At 39.9% G+C, this 18,737-nt stretch overlaps 1 protein-coding gene across 4 annotated transcripts; it reads right to left on the bottom strand.

Annotated features, from left to right (window-relative positions):
- Nucleotides 1-8,282: 8,282 nt before the first annotated feature.
- Nucleotides 8,283-18,275, bottom strand: LOC122994517 (probable G-protein coupled receptor 158). Of its 4 annotated transcripts, none has more exons than XM_044369240.1 (4): nt 18,024-18,275; nt 17,014-17,875; nt 11,187-11,292; nt 8,283-8,725 (listed from the first exon to the last, which is right to left on the bottom strand). In XM_044369240.1, the coding sequence occupies exons 1-4, from the start codon at nt 18,055-18,057 to the stop codon at nt 8,669-8,671; spliced, it is 1,059 nt and encodes a 352-aa protein (XP_044225175.1). In that variant the 5' UTR covers nt 18,058-18,275; the 3' UTR covers nt 8,283-8,668. The 4 variants fall into 4 exon arrangements, with proteins under 4 accessions (XP_044225175.1, XP_044225177.1, XP_044225178.1 ...); XM_044369242.1 differs by lacking the exon at nt 8,283-8,725 and adding an exon at nt 8,853-10,156; XM_044369243.1 differs by lacking the exon at nt 8,283-8,725 and adding an exon at nt 8,853-10,099.
- Nucleotides 18,276-18,737: the final 462 nt, after the last annotated feature.

Below are 18,737 nucleotides of genomic sequence, written 5' to 3'. Positions count from 1 at the left end.
GCCCAAATCCAAGGTGAGGTTACTCTGATGATGCCATCATGGTCTATATGAGACTGTCAAACCTCAACCTCAAACCTTTAGAAGAACCTGAATCATAATACACACCTTTTTCTGGATGCTTTCATACCAAACACCTTGCAGTGGAACACATGTTTTGCATTGGTGTTCCCATTTGGACAGAAATTGAAAACAGTCATGGAGGTCTTTACGATCATTCAAGATGGTAACAGGCTTTGATGATACAGTATGTTATTGTACACTGATGTGAATTCACACCATGTTCTCTGTATGTACTGTATGTTCCCTGCAGCTCCCTGCAGAGAAAGCATTTATGAATAGAGATGAATGTGCAGCTACAGAGGAAGCTTCTTACATTTTCACAGCTTTACACTCACTTCATTACATTGAGGGTTTACTTACCTTAGTTTGAACTCTCTTAAAAATGCAGCTTTGAATAGAAACACTAATGGTCTCTTTGATGATGAAAAAAAAAAACTTAAACACACACACACACACATATGCATTGCCAACTGGTGTACAGATGCACTAAGTCTTGAAACACTTCAGCCCAGCTTTAGCTGTAGAGCTTCAAACTCCCTGAGGAAAGATGGAGAGCCTCTGGCAGAACAAAACTGGAAGCGGAGAGTGAAACAGGAAAAGACAGAGCAGAGCAGGTTATTTTCTGTCTCCTCTGCTCCTCAAGTCATCAATTTATTTTACCTGCTAGAGATAAGGCAGGTAAAAACAGGTCTTGTGGTGTCTGCTTTCCTGACAAATACAGAATGACATACCTTAGAAAATACCATACCTCAATATCTTTACTGCATGGGCTGTTCAATGCCATATTGAGCTGGGAATCCCTTCTCTTACATACAGTATTTATACTGACTTTAAGACTTCTGACGCTTAAATCCTCTCTTTTCTCTGCAATGTGTGGAGACTGATAAGGATTTGGGAAGACGAAGTAAAGCACAAATATTTATATTTATGCCCTTTTTTTCACCCCATACAGCCTGAGACTGCAGAGCCAGTCAGGTTTCTTGTATGCATCACATGTGTCCAGGTGATTAATTTTTCAGATGAGAGAGACTCACACATCGCTATAAACAGTAGCTGAGCTGCAGTCAGAAATAATGGTATTACTCCTTCTAACAGAGCTGTGTTTTCTTTGTCAGAATAGTGTTTTCTAGGTCTGCATAAAGGTTACAAATTAGACGTTCTGAGATTTTTTTTTTACATGGGAAGATGCTGCAATAATAACAGCCGAGGTCACTGATTTATGCCAAGGAGGATGTCTCTGCAGCATATAAAGCAGAAGAGGAAGTTGAAGAGTATTTCTCAATTATGACTTGGCCAGTTCAAATGATGGTTTAATGTGTTAGGCTGGCAAAAGCTGGGAATGACATGTTGATGGAGAGATAATTTCTAGCTTGTCTTTCTGCCTCCCCGCCCCCCTCCCCTCAGAGGAGTTAATTGGCTTTAAGAAAATGGAGACAAGGAGATAGGAGTAAGGGTGTTAGAAAAGGCAAAATGGAAAACCGGAGATGAGAAGAGAGTCATAGCCAGATAAAGAGGATAGAGAGACGTTTGGGGGTGAGTGAATAGTCATTGAAACAGAGAATGTGGTAATAGGAGGAGAGGAAGTGTGGCTGATTGAGAAGAGAAAGCGAGAGGAGAGACAGAGGGGGTAACCCTCCTTGGCTGTCACAGCAGTTTACACTCATTAGCAGAGCTCTGCCTTTGAAGCCCTTTATCTCCAGCGGCACGTTTCACAGGATGGGCAGGGAAAAAACACACACACACGCAGACATGCATATGCAAACATACTGCACACACTAACACGTACTAACATTTAAAAAGCACACACAAAAGAAAACAAAACACACATAAACCTACTCAGATGCATTGAGCCACAAATCACCCACACTAATCATTCTCAAGTCCTTGTCCAATTATATAAGCAGTGGCTCCTTATGTAAGATGCTTCCCCTACGACTGACTATCCATAATGCATGAAGTCTTGTATTTGGTTCATGGTGACACATCCTACCTTCCTCCACAGCTTTGCTGTATCTGGGCAGACCATAAAAAAAAAACACCAAGAAGAAGAAGACGCTCATGAAGCTTAGCAGAAGGAAGCTCGACTATATACAGCAAATTTAAACCACAACTCACAGATGAAGAGTTACCTTTGTGCTTCTCTGACCTCACCAAAATTCAATGAAGAACTTAAAGCTGCACTAATTGATATTTTTTATACTAACAAAGGATAAAATGACTGTGTGTGATGTGGAAAGTGTCCCTAGTAGTGACGAACCCGCAGAGAATCATCACCCAACTCTGCAGGTGTCCTCAGCACAGAGCATTTTAGCTGCTTTTATGCTGCATTCATATATTCGTCAGCAGAATGGGAAGAAATAGAAAACCTCCCTTTATTCCGATTAGCTTATTATATCAAGCTGGCTACCCCCACTGCCAGCCTTGTAGTCACACTAGATAAATAGCCTAAATTAGGCTTTTTTATTTTATGTATTTATAGAGACACATAAAACCAGATACAGAGTGTATAGGTAACATATTCATGTAGATATTTTTTAATGTAACTGCCAGTGAAGCTCCTTTGCAACCGTTTTGCCATATGTTGGTTGACACTTCTGTTCGCCAGTTGGAAGATATCATATCAGGCTCATGTGAACAGTTTTCCCCACTCGGCTATGGTCTGAAGAATATGATGTTAACTCATAGTTCATCATTTTGATTTTCCAGCTAGTAAACTCTCTCATCAACCCAGTTTCCATCCGGCTACAGCAGGCAGCTGTTTTGAGTGAAGAAAGCTCTGATAAACTAATTGCACGCTAGCTGGTGAACATAGTGTAGCTATTAGCAAGAAAAAGAGACCGATATTTTTTTCATGAGTTACAGAGACCAAAACAGGAGCTAAAAAGAACAGTGAATGTTGGACTTACTGTACATTTGTCATGTGGACAAATAACTCTAAATAATGCTAATGTCGCTACAAACAACTGTTTGCTAGCATGTTTGCCGAAAGGCAATAATGTCAATGTTGTGTTTATAGCTTGTTGTGCTGCCCTCAAGTGGCCAAAAAAAAAATCAATTCACACAGTTTCTAGTGCCAAAAATTATTTTCACCATCTAATAAACAACTTGTGAATACAGGATATATTTCACTGCCATTCAAACAGGGTCAAATGTAAATGCTTCATTTTAATGAGACATACTGTTCGGGAGATGAATTGCCAGACATTACAAAAGTTTCTCTGAGCTGCTTCTTTAACAAAGAGAGGACATATCTCTGAAAATAGGCTATTCCCCTTTACACTGACTAAACAGAGAAGGACTGCAGAGTGCTAACATAAAATTGTTCAGCTACAAACTGACTGAACCATTATATCACAGTAATAATGAGAAGGGAACTGTTGTGGTAACACTCTGCACACTCTGCAGAACACATGATGCTCCGTCACATTACTAGAGACTTTCTCGTTATTATCTTTCTCTGTGAGACAGAGCCTCAGGGTGTGTTTGTACTCAACGGGGAAAGCAATGAGCCTCACATTGACTTTCCACAGCCCATTTCCCCAAAAATGTATTTAGCGAGATTTAGAAATGAACTGATTTTAATGGGGACATTGGGATAAAAATCAATTTCTTTCTACGTGTTCTGTGATGATAAGCTAAAAAACTTTCTTTTCTTCTTTAGTACAGTTCAGTCTGAATGTTTTATTGTGAATGTGGTGCACTGAGACACTATTTTAGCAGCCAAATATTTCTTCTTGGAAGCTTTTGACCGCACTGTTTTCAGACTTTGATTTGAACAGGAAAACTGAGGTAAAGTCCCAAAAGAACAACACCAAAATGTGGGTTACGGGCTGGCTGAGCAGCAGCAATAAGTAATTGATTAGAGCAAGTAGAGACAAGCTGCAGAAAAAGAAATGAAAAGAGTGAAGCATTGAGAGAGAAATAGCACAAAATGACAAACAACAGGAGGAGACACACAATATTTTATACAGCGCTATGGATGTAAGTTGAAACAGGGCAACTAACTGGGGATATTCAATGATTATCAATTATTTTCAGAATAATCCATAAAATATAACTAACTAGAGGGCAAACAGCTTGCACAGTGTGATGACAAGATCCTGCTGGAATTTTCTATTTATATCTGATAAACCAAAGTAAACAAAAATATTTAAAGACTTGCACCAGAGCTTCTAGAGCAAATTTGTTTTAAAGAAGAATTTCTTATCTACACTTATTTAGCGGCATTTAAGTCATGCTTTACACACTTTTTAATCATATTTGCAATAGATTCACTTCCCTTATTTAGATTATGACAACTGCATCTTATATTTACTTACTTTATATTTACTCTATATTTATTTCACTTTGATTCTCATCTCTCTTTACATAACTGATATAATTGACAGTCTGGAGATATTACAGAAGCTAGAACACCGTTCGCAGACTGTCAACACCATTGTCTCACCAAATCCTTGTAGGTCAAAGGTCACAGCCCCACTGAACTTTCACTTTTTCTTTTCCATTTTGAGAGTTTCATTTGTCTGTTGAACTGACCCTCTAAATACAGATGACAGCTGTAATATGTCTAAATTGATCCTGCAATAAAAAGTCTGTGCCTGTTGTTACTAAATTAAATTATCTGTTGAAAGACAAAATTGATGGCAATGTTATAAATCCATAGAGTTGATCAATATGTGTCCCTGCTGACAACTGTAATGAATGTGTCTAAAGTTTCACTTCAAGGTTGTTTTTCTTGATTCCTACTTCCCACATTCCTACATTTCAAACAACACTGCTGATTCAAGATGGCACTGAATCATTGACTGCCGCTCAGCCAAATATGGTGTGTGAAGGAAAATCATCAGAAGAGGAGAGTAATGAGTGCTAAGCTCTGTAATGATCCTCTGAAAATGTTCTCTGGTAATGCTTTATGTTCGAGTTCAATTTCATTTACAGCATACAAAGTTCAAAAGGGAAAGTTTGCACAAATGTAGCTCATGCAAACATAAATACATACACTGGCACATACACACAGCACACTTAGGATAATTCAGAGCCATCAAAGTGGTTTGAGACAGACAGGCTGGAATGGCCTTGGTAACTAAAAGACTGTCTCTGCCTTCCACTGTGATGATAATAGAAAAACCACACACACCATCTGCACACACACAGCCAATACAGATCTGAACAGAAGAACAACAGTGCTATCAGCAGCATCATTCAGATTTTACCAGACAGCAGCCATGAGAGAGTTGCTTATAAGAATGGAAGAATACAGAGGAAGTGGCACAACAGATCAAGGCGAACACAGCAGAGACCTCCTGTATCTCCTCTGTACTGTTTCCCCCCATGACAGCCCGAGAAGAGGGGGGGGGGGGCACACAGACAAAGAGCATGGTCAATTATTCACCACATCTTGCTGCAATCCATTACACTACATTTATTATATATCATATGGCCAGTGACATGCCATGCAAGCCTGAGCAGCTACTCTTCCCCCCTGCTGGAGTCAAAGAGATTTCCTGCAATTCATCACATAAAACTAATGCATTGGCACTGACATGAGCGAAGGAGCAAACGCACAGACGAGCCCACACACTGACACATGCAAACAGCAAACACACACACACACACACACAAATACACAACTATCTCCTTGCTCTGTGTCGCTCTGTCTCCCTGGAAAGTGACAAAACATGATGTATGGCTGCTGCCAGTTCCATCACAATGGTCACAGGTAAAAAAAAGAAAAGAAAAAAAAGCATAGAGAAGACACTTAGACACACATATCACCATCACTGCCCTCATCATCACAGATAAGCACCCTGCAGCACAATCACTGACAGCTACAGACTCTACACTACTGTCTAGGGTTTTGTCATCTCAATAAATTTACAATTCAATGATGAGAATTTTTCTTGTGTGACTTTTTTGTCAGGCATTGTTGGTATGTGGGTCGACCACTTTGGTCCAGACTGAAATATCTCAACAACTATTGAATGAATTTTTTTGATGTTGCCCATAGGAAGAATCCTAGTGACTTTGGTGAGCAACTGACATTTCCTCTAGTGCCACCAGCAGGTCAAATCTTTCACTTATCCAATGAAATATCTCAACATCTACTCAATGGATTGTCACAAATCTATGTACAGAAATTCATTGTTCTCAGGAAATGAATGCTGATGACTTTGACGATCTCCTGACTTTTCTTTTAGCACCACCAAAGGTTCACATTAGTAAAATGTTTCTATTGGATGGATTGCCATCAAATTTTGTCATACCCCCTCAGGATGTATTGTCACAGCTTTGGTGATCCCTTGACTTTTCATCTAGTACCCTCATCAGGTCAACTTTATTTTGATTTAGGAACATATACCTAAAAAAAAAACACAAAGGCAATGGATGCGGCCCATGGGAAGACAGGGTTGGACATCCAGCCCCACTCACAATGGGACTCACATGACCTTTTCCCTTTTCCGGTTCTGGTTATTTCTTATTAGGCCTCATTCAAATCTTATGAGGAGTCAAATACGTTTTATTGCAGTGAACTGTTGTCTTAATGTTACGTTAGGATATGTAGGTAGGTTAGTGGTTAAAACATTTAACATGTGTGTGTGGTACCGTACTTGACATTAGCTAAGCTAGCTACATATCAAGAAATGTTGGATTAATTACTGGCAACAGAGCTGTAACATTAATAGTAACAAAGCAAACTCTCTGTTAAGGAACAGTCATTTTAATTATGTTGATTTAGAAGCTAAATCAGCTGCTGTGAATTCCTATCTATTTTATTCTATCCTTTTTAGCTGTAGTGTGGTGAGGCTTAACTATTTAGCTCAGTCGCTACATTAGCTCCTTACATTATGCAAGTTCTTTACTTGATAGCTAACGGAAATGTTGCCGTTTAACCTAACTTCAGTTGACCAGAATGCAACTAACGCTAAGAGGACGGATAAACCTGAGACAGCAATTAAGCTTTCACAGGGTTAAATTAGATTTTTAGAATTTTAGAATTATGGTTTGGTCTTCATTCACGACTCAGTCCACCTCTTGGTTTTTCTTGTAATGTATCGATTGGTTCTCCACAGGCCAACACCTGCTCTCACCAGGATCAAAGTACAAAAAACAGTACAGATGATGCTAAGTTAAAGACAGTTAACCAGGGGGTTTCAGAGAAGAGTCTGTTATTTCTGATAGTTGCTAGAATCTGGATAATAATGTTTTTAGTGTGGAGCCGCAACAGCCAACAAGAAGGAGAGGTGCAGACTTTTCATTTGGTGAGCGCTTGGCTAGAGTTTACAGATTTAATGGACTGTTAAAGTGGATGAAAGGTAGATATACTGTAACGTTTACGTGTCTTAATGTGGAGAATTAACTACAGACGACTCTGTGAGTGTGAGAATGACCAATACAGCTTTATTGTTTTACACAATTTTGTCAGATTTAACAATTCCAAGCAAATTGTATTTAAATTTTAAATTAAAATGCTTTTTTTTTTTTAAACACAAATAGTTTTATCTAATTTTAAGCATAACAGTGGAACATAGTTCATTGCATTTGCCATTAATTTGATTACTTTTTACTCCGCATTTTTCATATGATTATTATGTGGAGATACAAAAATATCCCTATTATTATTGTCAAGTTGATTTCAAACAAGAAGCTCAGCCCTAATGTGCATTCATTTTGCTGTGGAAAGGGTATTCAGTTTTCTCTGTCGAGGTCTTAAAAAGCATTAAATTTGATTTCAGAAAGTGTTCAGCAACCATGCTTTCAGGTAAACACACGCTTGAAAATGTCATTTGTATCTAATGTTACTTGAACGACCGTGTAATGATTGGCTGTCTTTCCTTTTGATAAGGTTGTGTCAGCAGCATGCTATCCATTGCACTAAAGAGGAACCAGATATCCCTTTGGCAGACACCTATTGCTGTCCATGTTGTATTTATACAACAACTCAAAGACATGCAATACAGTATCGCCTGCAGAACCAGGTGGCAGTGGGCCACTGAGGTATGGTCTGAACATACAGTAGATAACATTATATTATTGAGATAAAATTTATATTATCTCCCGTATGGGTGGGTTTATTTACCCACAGGCTATGGAGCAAAAGAGAAACGAGGGGAGCTCTTGGGTATCCAGTCTGAGAACTCACACCCTGGCTTCTTCTCTCAGCTCTGCCAGCTGTGTGCAGGATTTTCAGAATAAATGGGCCATGCATTGGTGAGTGGGCATTTTTACCCCCAGTACAATGTTCAAAGAATGTATTGCTCTTGGTTTCTTTTTCTTTTTTTCTTTTTTTTTGATTTTTTTTTTTTTATTGATCTTTAAAGACAGAATGAACAAAAGCTACATACACAAAATTAACACCTTCTGTACCTTTTTTTGTTAGTAGGAGATTTCTTACAAGCCACCAACAGTATTCTCAACAAATATTCATCCTTCTTCCTCCACTCCAGTTACTTCGGCTTAATCAGATACATCAGCTCAAAACCAAAAGCAAACTTTTTTTTTTATCATTGACCAACATTCTGCTTTTGTGTCCAAGTTGATGCCATGTTGCTTTTCTTTTAGGAATCAGACAGTGAAGTAGAGGACAGCTTGGACGACCCAGAGAAACACCTTAGAGAGACGGCCCTGTACTCCATGAGGAAGGCCCAGATTCTCCATCACAGATGTCCTGAAAACAAGGGGCACTTTCTCTAAACTTTCAACTCATTCTTAATGTTTGTCATCAATCTGGTTCAGGTTTAGAGTATAAATTGTTAATTCTTGAGTCTTTTGCTTTCTTTTTACAAGTTTGGTACATTTGGAACAATGTGTTTCATTAAGAGCTTGATTTGTCAGTTAGTGTATTATCTAAACTGTAAAAAGAAGCTTGTGTTGTCCATAATTGTAAATTGTTTAGCAGGGAAATGGTTTGAGATGGGCAAGTTTCAGATGTTATCCAAAGACGATTACATTGAGAAATGTTTGCATGTGCAGTCATTGTCTCTGATGTGCATGATGAACCACTGACCTTATAGAGTGTAGAGAAAAACCAACATACAGTATCACACTGTTACTATTGCATTTTTATTAGTGGAAACAGTGGCACAGCTGTGTGAACTCTTAAAGAGGCTGTAACAAAATGTCTTTTCCCATATTGTAACTTAATAGATGTGTTTGGCATTATTTAACACCCTGTTTTTTCTGACTTTGAAACAGTCTTGTTTGAAGACTAAAACAATTTGATGGGACACAGAGAATGCTTTAATTTTTCCAACAGGATTGATATGCAATTTAATGTTGACACCTTTACACTAAATTCATCTCTGTGGGACTGCTTTATCTTCATCTTTATCTTGCTTTATCTTGCATCATCTTGTCATGCTTTCAGAATCAAAACCTTTTTATAGGATCTGTGTGCTTTCCTTTGTGTTTAAATTTAAAGCTTAGTAAGATTTTGACATTTCTGTTTTGGCGGGGACCTGTCTAAGCTAATATAATAGAGGAGATGCAGAAAGAGAAATTATTTAAAAACTAGAGTCAGTAGTTATTGAGTTTGGATGAAGGCCACTGTATGCAGCACAAAATCTTCTATATTTGGCCTAAAAAGTCAAATCCTCCCATGACATAACATACTGCAGCATATTTAATCAGAAGTGTGTTCATTGTAGCTAAATTGATAGAACCACTTTTCCCTTTGTTACTCACTAGAATTATCTAATAAAGAAAACCCCAATTATCAAACCATACGCTTCCATATTATTTAATAACACTGAAAATTACTCACTTCACACACAACATATTCCTTAAATTAGGTGCCATTATTAAATGACAAGTGGCATTATAGAAGTTCTACATTTATGTAAACATAAATTTAACATTTATGTACATTAAAAAGAACATCATTAAATTTTACAGTGCGCAGGTGTCGTAAATGCAGCAAGTTAAATAGGACATTGACAAGTTTCCAAAATTCCCACTTGTCTTGAACGAAGCACGGTTGACTGCTGGATGTAGGCAGGGCTGGACATCTAACCTCACCTTCCCACGGCAGCAGCCACTATTACTTGAAAAAACCTGAAGATATTCATTCCGATGCAGCTTCAAGTGTACTGTGTGTTTACTGCCAATTAGTAAATGTTAGCATGGGTTAGCAATGGGTTAAACTACAGTGATCAACATGGAAGACATTATACCTACTAAACATTAGCTTGTTAGCACTCCCATTGTGAGCACATTAGCATTCTTACATTAGAATTTATCTAAAAGCAACGCCATGCCTACGTACAGCCTCACAGAACAGCCATGGATCTTGGTCTTGTTAAAACCTCTGGCCTTTGGAACTTTTCATAAATTTTACATCTCACACACTGTAGCTGAGTGAATGGACAGCTGAATCTTCCAGTTTTGGTCAATTGGCTGATGCTCTTAACCAGAGTGCCTTAAAAGTATACTATGCAGGATTTTCCTAAAAAACAATGTATAGACAAAATAGATGTATAGACAAAAATAATCCCTCTAAATCACTTATGACCCACTACAAGTGTGTGTCAGTGTATTTATTTGCAGAGACCCTGTCCTCTGACTGCATTTTCTTATTATTTTAGTGTGTTCAGGACACTTCTGGGTGTCAACCTTTGGGCAGTGGGTGAGTAGCCCCCAGCCAATAACAACGTGCAGGGTGTGAGCTCGGGACTCATAGCGTAGCAACCAGATTACATCATTGTCTCCATCTTTCTCTTCTGCTCCGCTCTGCTCTCTATCTCTGTGTCATGGATGCATAAAGAGCTGCAGGTCTGTGTGTCTGCTAGACCGAGGGCGGGGCTGAGTTACACACACACAGAACAGAGAGGCCACAGCGGACAGGATGAAGCTCTGCATTCACAAAAAATCCGGCAATGCAGCACCTTCCTGCAGGATTGTGCGGAGGTGTGGGGGTGTTTATTTGTGCTTTAAAACATAACTTCCATGAAACAATCAGAAAATAACATTTTATTTATCTGATTCACGGTTTTGTTCTCACCAGCGCCGCTCACTCTCTTCACTCACTCTCTGGCTCGCTCGACCACTGCTGCTCTCTCTTTCTCTCTCTCTCTCTCTCTCTCAAGATGACTGATGATGACAACTAGACAACCACAGAGGTGCATACTCACTTCCATACTGGTGAGGTTACAGCGATGAGTCCCGGCAAACCATCCGCTGTTGGAGCACTGGTCAATATCCACATCCTGCAGATTGACATCCACACGTACAACACCCCTGCAAGAGAGAAAGAAGGGAAGAAAGAGGTGAGGAAGAGGGAGAAGGAAGGCGGATGAGGACAGAATAATGAGGGACAGTAAGGTTGTGGAAGTGAGACAAAGCAAAGATGGAAAGAGTGGGGAAAAGGTGAAAATGTTGTATGGGGTTAATCAAATCAGTGTGAAGTAGAGAAGGAGAAAGAGAGAAAGAAGCAGAGGCAGAGAAGAAAAGCGATGCACAGGGAAAGTAAGGTCAAGGGTGGAAGTAGCAAAGTGATGATAATAGAGAGGAATGAATGAAATGGAAAATAAATCATGAGTGAAAGAGGTGAGCAACAAAGAGAGGGAGGAAGGACGATAAAGAGAACAAAAAACAGAAGCCAGGCTGAAATTTTAATAAATACTTGCAAAACAAGGTTATGCTACTTCTTGCCAGACATTACAGAAGCACTTGGAGATGCAGTCAGTATAAAGATTATATTGTTTTGGTCAAAAAAAGGACACTGCAATATCAGCATGCCTCAGGCTTTCTACTTACTTTTTTTTTAATAAAACACAAGCCTTCCCCTATTAAAAACAAACACTTTATTTTCACATTTTATCCTCCTCATTGTTAAACCCTGATGTAAGATGTGTTTTTCTCTTCTCATACTGCATGCATGCTAAACAGTAGTACTATTTTTACAAAAGCTAATTGTCACATGACAATATTTGGATGCTGTTAATGGTGTTAGGTTATGGACATACTGGCGTGACGTACGTGTGTCACGACTGACATCCAGGGTGTTGACTCCGGAGCTCAGTGCCGAGTGTACCAGTACCAGTCTTGACTGGTCAGCCTCATGATTTGCCTCACCAGTTAAACTCTCTACATATACTTTATCTTGTTGTTTCAGTTCCTGGTTGCAGGCACTGTAGTATTTAGCCACGCTATAGCGGCTGTAAGGGTGGCAATATTGGTCTGTTGGTCAGTTGGTCAGTTCACCACTTTAGTTCAGACTGAATTATCTCAACAACTATTGGATGGATTGTCATGAAATTTTGCACAGACATTCATGGTCCCCAGAGGATGAATCCCACAGTGATTCTCTGACTTTTCCTGTAGTGCTACCATGAGATTGTTATTTTTGTTTTTTAGTGAATTATCTCAACAACTATGGAACGGATTATCATATCATATGGTACAGACATTCATGCCCCCTTCAGAATGAATTACATTAATAATGTTGATGATCCTTTGATTTTTTCATCTAGCACCATCATCAGGTCAAATTTCTTATTAGTCCAATTTGTCCAATGTCATTCCATCAGCCTCAGTTGTACTTTGTGTTTGGTGCTAATTAGCAAATGTTAGTATGCTAATATGCTAAATTAAGATGGCTAATTCAAGACAGTTAATGCAGCCACCTTTCTTCTATACACTAGTTCTTGGTTTAAAATAATTTTTGTGCACATATTAATAACTTGATTTGGATGATGTAGACATTTAACACATTGTGCAAAAACAAAACATTGAATTAATCAAATTAATTTGATATAATGCCCAACCTTACTTTGGCTACACATATTTGTTAGTAGGATCAATTTATTGTTGTTTTTGGTCATTTTAATGAGGTTTGTTGGCATGAAGAAAATATAGAATATCACCAGACATATCCTTATAGACAATAATTTAGTAATTAAGTTTTTTACTATATGTGTAGATAGCTCTGGTAGTAGCTTTTCCTATTTTTGTGTTTCCTTTGTTAAATCAATATACATTTTTTTTTATCACAGGTGTAATGTGTTCTCTGCATTGCAGGCATGAGATGTTTTCCCACTAAAGGTGAGAAAAATCCTCCAGTTTCTCTGCATGTGGACCCAAACATCTCTGCAGGAAGTTGGTGCAGCTTGGAGTTCAAAACATGGAGACTGCTGGCCTCTGCAGCAGTGAGCCATCACAGATCCACACTGTGAAGGGAATAACGTTAAATACTGTTCAGGGATGTGACTGCAATACAGAATTACATGAAAACTGGGACTTAAGCTAGAGGAGGTAGGGGTTTACTTCAGCTATCCTGCTGTGTCCTCGACAATAGAAGACTTTATCTCTCACACACACACACACACACACACACACACACACACACACACAGACCATACTAAGTCTTCCTTCATTAATTTCTTCCACCAACATACAAGCTAGAAATTCACATGCACTCTCTCTCTCATCCTCGCTTACATTCTCTCCTCTGTGGTTTTGTGGATGAGCCTGACACCCGTTACCTCCATCTGCCTGCTGGGAAGTGGAACAAACAACCATGGAGAGCGGCTTTGGCCACCATATCTCCTCAAGAACATAACCAGACAGAAAGAGAGAGAGGTAAATGCATTGATACCTGTGAGTGAAAGAATGTGAGTGTGTGTACTGTATGTGTGTGCGCGCTGCTGTCAGTGTTTACAGGTCAAAGCTTGGTAGAAACGAAAAGCATTAGAAATAGCCAAGAAATGTGATAGATGTTGGATCTGAGAACCATCTGTGGACACATGCAAGGTAACACTACAGGCAAAAATTCTGAGCATTGCAAAGCAAAACTACAGCAACTGCATAGACACTCGATAGTTTGATGGTGTTAATTATTGTTATTTTTTAAGATCTTGTTTAAAACGCACTTCTGTTTTACATTTGTCACAAATAATACAAAAATAAATTGCTTCTTTACTTTGGCTTTGAATGGTACTTGATGGAGCACTTAAACTTTAATGAATAATTGCCAGAACAAATGATTCCTCACTCTGATTAACACAAACAAATGAAAACAATTGTGAAGATGATTGAAAGACTCGATTAAATGGTAAGAAAAATCATGTTTTTCTGATAATTAAGGCTACATTTCCCATAAACCCTCCTTTGCTTCCTAGCACACGGTGAATGTTGTGATTTATCGTCCCTCCTCTTTCAGGCAGCTATGGAAGCCAATTTCTGCTAAGAAAAGAAAAAATACATGAAAAGTTAAGCATTATAAAGATAAGAAGACTCGTTTTTGGTCAAAATTAATTTTACTTACAGTTTCATAATGTTGACTTAGTTTCCCACAATTCTGATTTACCAGGAGTTTATTTTATTTTCATCATGCATAACTTTTCATCTTTTTTTTCCTTTTCCTTGGCATAAATGGGCCTCCATACACCAGGTGCTTTTGTTTTCTTTCTGTGGCTCTACTGAACAGGATCTTACAAATTTTTCATTAGTCGTTCACTTTTCCCCACCTGGCACACCATTAATCTCTAGACAGCATTAGCTTCATCTGCTCTGGACACTGTTTTCTAGCTGTTTTGTGCTGTTGCTATAAAACCTAACCCAAAGTTGAGGCTAGTGGTGCCTTATTCTCCTAGTGATGGTGTCATTTGTGTATTAATGTGACATCTCAACATTACTGTAGTGATGATTTACAGATGTCAAAGTGGTATTCGTAGCACCTTTGAAACTAGCTGCAAACCACATAAACATAAATAATCATAATGACCTCTAACAGGAGCACTGAATATAAACAGTGCCCTGCTGTGCCTCAAGGTGCTCCTCCTCCCTCATTCCCCTCCTCACGATTCTCCTTCAAATCTGCAACTATAATCTACATTTTAATTAGGTTTACAAAAACTAATGGCCTCTCTCCGACTGAGTTTTAAAGTTGGCCTGGAAGGGCATTGAGAAGGGGAGAAAAAAAGATGAGAAAGATGCTGCTTAGAGGAGGAAGGAAGAAGTGATGGTGGAACTGACTCCATCATCTACACTAGCTTATGCTTTTCTGTCCAGAACCAACCAACTTGCTATTTTTAGAAATGTCATCACAAGACTGAGATGACTGGAAGAAGCAGCAGAAAAGTTGGAGACCGCAACTAAGATTACAAGAAGGAGGGTGAGGAGGAAAACAGTATGCATCTGATTGTGTGCTTGCAGCCAATCTTTAAACTCAATTAGATTTACACTGCATCTTCCTACAAGACACACTCTGGTCTGTTTCTCCCAGTGTACATCAGAAAACCCAGCTCAGTTCTCTCAACTTTTCGTCTTTTAAAAAATAACTGCTCTGGCAATATCCATTATTTTCACCATTATAACATCAGCCAACAAAAATATTTTCTCTCACAGTGTGAGGGATTTGATTTTTTTTTTCTCCTCTGGATAAATGGGATTGGGAAATGGTTGGGATTAAATGCGAAGGAGTTAAAATATCCTTTTCTTTGTCTAATTTTCACAAATCACCGTCACTTGTAAAATGTCCTTGCCTGAACTTGAATAGTTGACAGATGAATTGTGACTTGCTTCATTTAATGACACTTTACATGATCAGATGCCAAGGTACACAAGCAGAGCTGCCATTTCTCTCAACTATCCAAACATCCTCATCGTTGTATACTGATGGTTTTATATAGAATGCCTACAGCATTTATATAAAAAGCCAGATATGCAGTAAGTCATATTTGGAGATGAACAATCACAGAAACAAACTGACACTGTACTGTATAAAAGACACACTTTTACACACCTTTTAAAAAATTGAAAGTAATTGTGTGTGTGAGTACTATGCAAGCTAAAACTGATAATTTGATGATTCTGATTCATCTTTGTCATATCTGGATGCTATGCAGCAGTAGCTGTACAGTTCCCAAAAATGTCCAGAGCAGCTCCTGGCCACGTCATGAGCACCATGAGTGACTGTCCCTGGAGCAGGTAGTGATGCAGCACTTTGCTCAGGGACATGTTGTCAACAGAGTGGATGCTTGCCAACTTGAGGCCCAAATCACAAGCACGACACACTGCTGCCTATAATATATCATCACCATTCACACTGTTGCAGTTAAGATAACTTTACCTAACATTTTGCTGGAGGTGTAAAAGGTTAGCTCCAAGAATTTACCACAGCACAGAAGAACAAATTGGCCAACATCAAAGACCAACCCTCTGTCTTTTCTTAACAGGTTTTCTTGAAGATTGATGAGTTACCTGATATTGAATTGGACGTCTCGCTGTTTGATACATCTCGACTTAGACTACTGTAAGGGTTAAAGTGCACCTGAAATTCCATGTGGCTTCATATTGCAATTGTTCATTTTTCATTGTTTATTCATGATTTAATTGATCTTTTTTACACACTTGGACCAGAGCCTTGAAATATAATATCCTTGGGTGTTTTTATGCACCTAACTGCTATAAGTGCGCGCACACACACAAACACAAATGCCAGCATGTATAGATCCCTTCACCAACAAACACACTTTGTAAAGCCTGCAGTGCTCATTAGATTGCGGCTGCAGAAGAGACACACAGCTGTGCTTTGACAGGCGAGCATATTAAATGAGAAGGGTCTACCTGTTTCTGTGAAGCTTCTTTTACACCATCTGGTTCTTGCATCAAGGCTCCAGTTCAGCAGGATCCATATTAACATTAAGCTTCGGAGTATATTATTGTCAATTATATGTGGGGTCCTTAACTATGGCTGACAGATAATAACTGTAAAGTGGTTTTAATGGCTGCAATTGATTGATTGAATGACTTTGCTTCGCTTAGGAAAGTTTTTGTATTCCTAATAATGGAAGATCATAATACATGTAGGCTAATACACAACTTCCTTCAGTATTTTGAGCACAACAAAAGTTCTCAGAAAACAAACACAGATCTGCTCTCCAACAGCATATTTTTCTTCTTTGTCTTTCTTTTCCTCTCTGTCTCTCTCTTTCACACACTCACACTTCCTCTCACCTGAACTCTGGCGCAGAGTTGCTCCTCAGTCCATAAAAGCCAGCAGACAAGGTGAGCAGCCAATAGGGCACAAACGCCCCGTGTTCACACTCCAGGTACGGCGCCGACCACTTGATCTGGTTTTTGTCCAGAATGTAACTTCCACTCTTGGTGCCCGGTGCGTCCTGGACCCTTCTGTGCACGTGTGGTCTCCTCCCGTCCCTGAACTCATTATACCAGTCGGACTCTGGGCTCTTGTTCTTCAGGTGACGGTGCGCAGAGCTGGAGAGGTCCTGCAGCACCACCTCCTTCTCTGTTCTCGTCGCCTGGAGAAAGACGTGGGGGCCCGGCGTCGGCGCGTCCATGTGGAAGGTCACCACAGCCCTGTGGATTTTGGGGTCCCCCTCGAGGATGCTCTGAACCAGCGCGTGGTACCAGTGGATGTCCCTCTGGAGGGTTTGCTCCCTGGACCTGTTGGCCTGCAGGATCATATTCAGGAAGTTTGTGGCGTGCGCTACAGTGTCCAGGATGCTGTGCAGGGAATAGTGTGAGGCGACGTGCAGGCCGCCTCTCAGACTGCTCAGCTCGTACCTCCGTGAACAGTTAACCTGCCTCAGCGCGGAGGAGTCGCCGGTGTGCAGGAAAGCCGTCACCACCCTCGGCAGGTCCTCCTCAATTTTGTGCGCCACCACCGTGCGCTCGGTAGCTGGTACCGAGTAATAGGTCGGGTGGTGGGGCGGCTCCCTGTTGATGTTTTGGGTGCTAAAGATCTGGGTGTTCTTCTCGTCTTTGTCATTATCCGACCACTCCACATATCCGTAGTTTGATCCCAAAACGAGCCCTGTTTGCAGGAGCAGCGGGACGACCAGGAGAGCCATCGTTCCTTTATCACAGGCACAGAGAAGAAACCGTGAGCACTTGGCAAACTGTGGCGAGCATAACCAAAGCCACTCTTTTTCTTCTGCTGCTTCACGGGATTAGAGACACTTTGAGGCGCACACACCAGAGGATGTCCTGAATTTCATACTCACGATCAAGCTGAAAACGATGAAGGCATCCGTGCATCTTTTGTACGCGCCAGGTAGAACACAGACTTTCCCTCTCTTCTTACGTTTGTACAATATCAAACAGCCGCCCAGACACCCCTCAAGCACCCTAACTCACATAAAAAACAACATTGATTCCTCATCAATCTGCAATCCAGTCATATGAAGCGACGTTATTGCCGAGCACTCAGCTCTCTTTGTACTCTTCCTCGGAGAAATCCATGTGAGAAGAGTAGGATGACGAGGAACGGGGCAAATTGTTCTTGAAGTTCTGTCCCTCCCAATAAAACCCTAATAGGCCACCTGAAGTGTCGCCCACTACGGTGTGTGGTTGTTTCTCACTGCCTGTCTGCCGGAGGTGGGCGGAGCATGGGAACGACAGGAGCTGTCCGGTGCTGAAAGTAGCGCCTGTAGGAAGAAAAGCGAGGCTGCTGCTGTTGGTGGTGATGTAGAGATGTCAGTGATAAGGATGGAGGAGCAGTTTGGCAATTAGATTGAATCTAAAATTAGAACAGAATAGCGTGGATGCGCGAGAGACCAATAGGATACAATTGCAGTATGTGTACAGTATGTGTTAAACATGCGTTTCTGTGTACTCTTATGGTTAAAAATGTATTGACACAGGAACATTATACCCATATGCGATTGTTTGTCATCTTCCTCCAAATCCTTCACTCAAAAATGTGTTTTTGTTCATTC

The sequence above is a fragment of the Thunnus albacares genome, chromosome 12 (genome assembly GCF_914725855.1).
Source record: "Thunnus albacares chromosome 12, fThuAlb1.1, whole genome shotgun sequence".
NCBI classification, from domain to species: domain Eukaryota; kingdom Metazoa; phylum Chordata; class Actinopteri; order Scombriformes; family Scombridae; genus Thunnus; species Thunnus albacares.
This window is presented reverse-complemented; position numbering and strand designations above follow the sequence as displayed.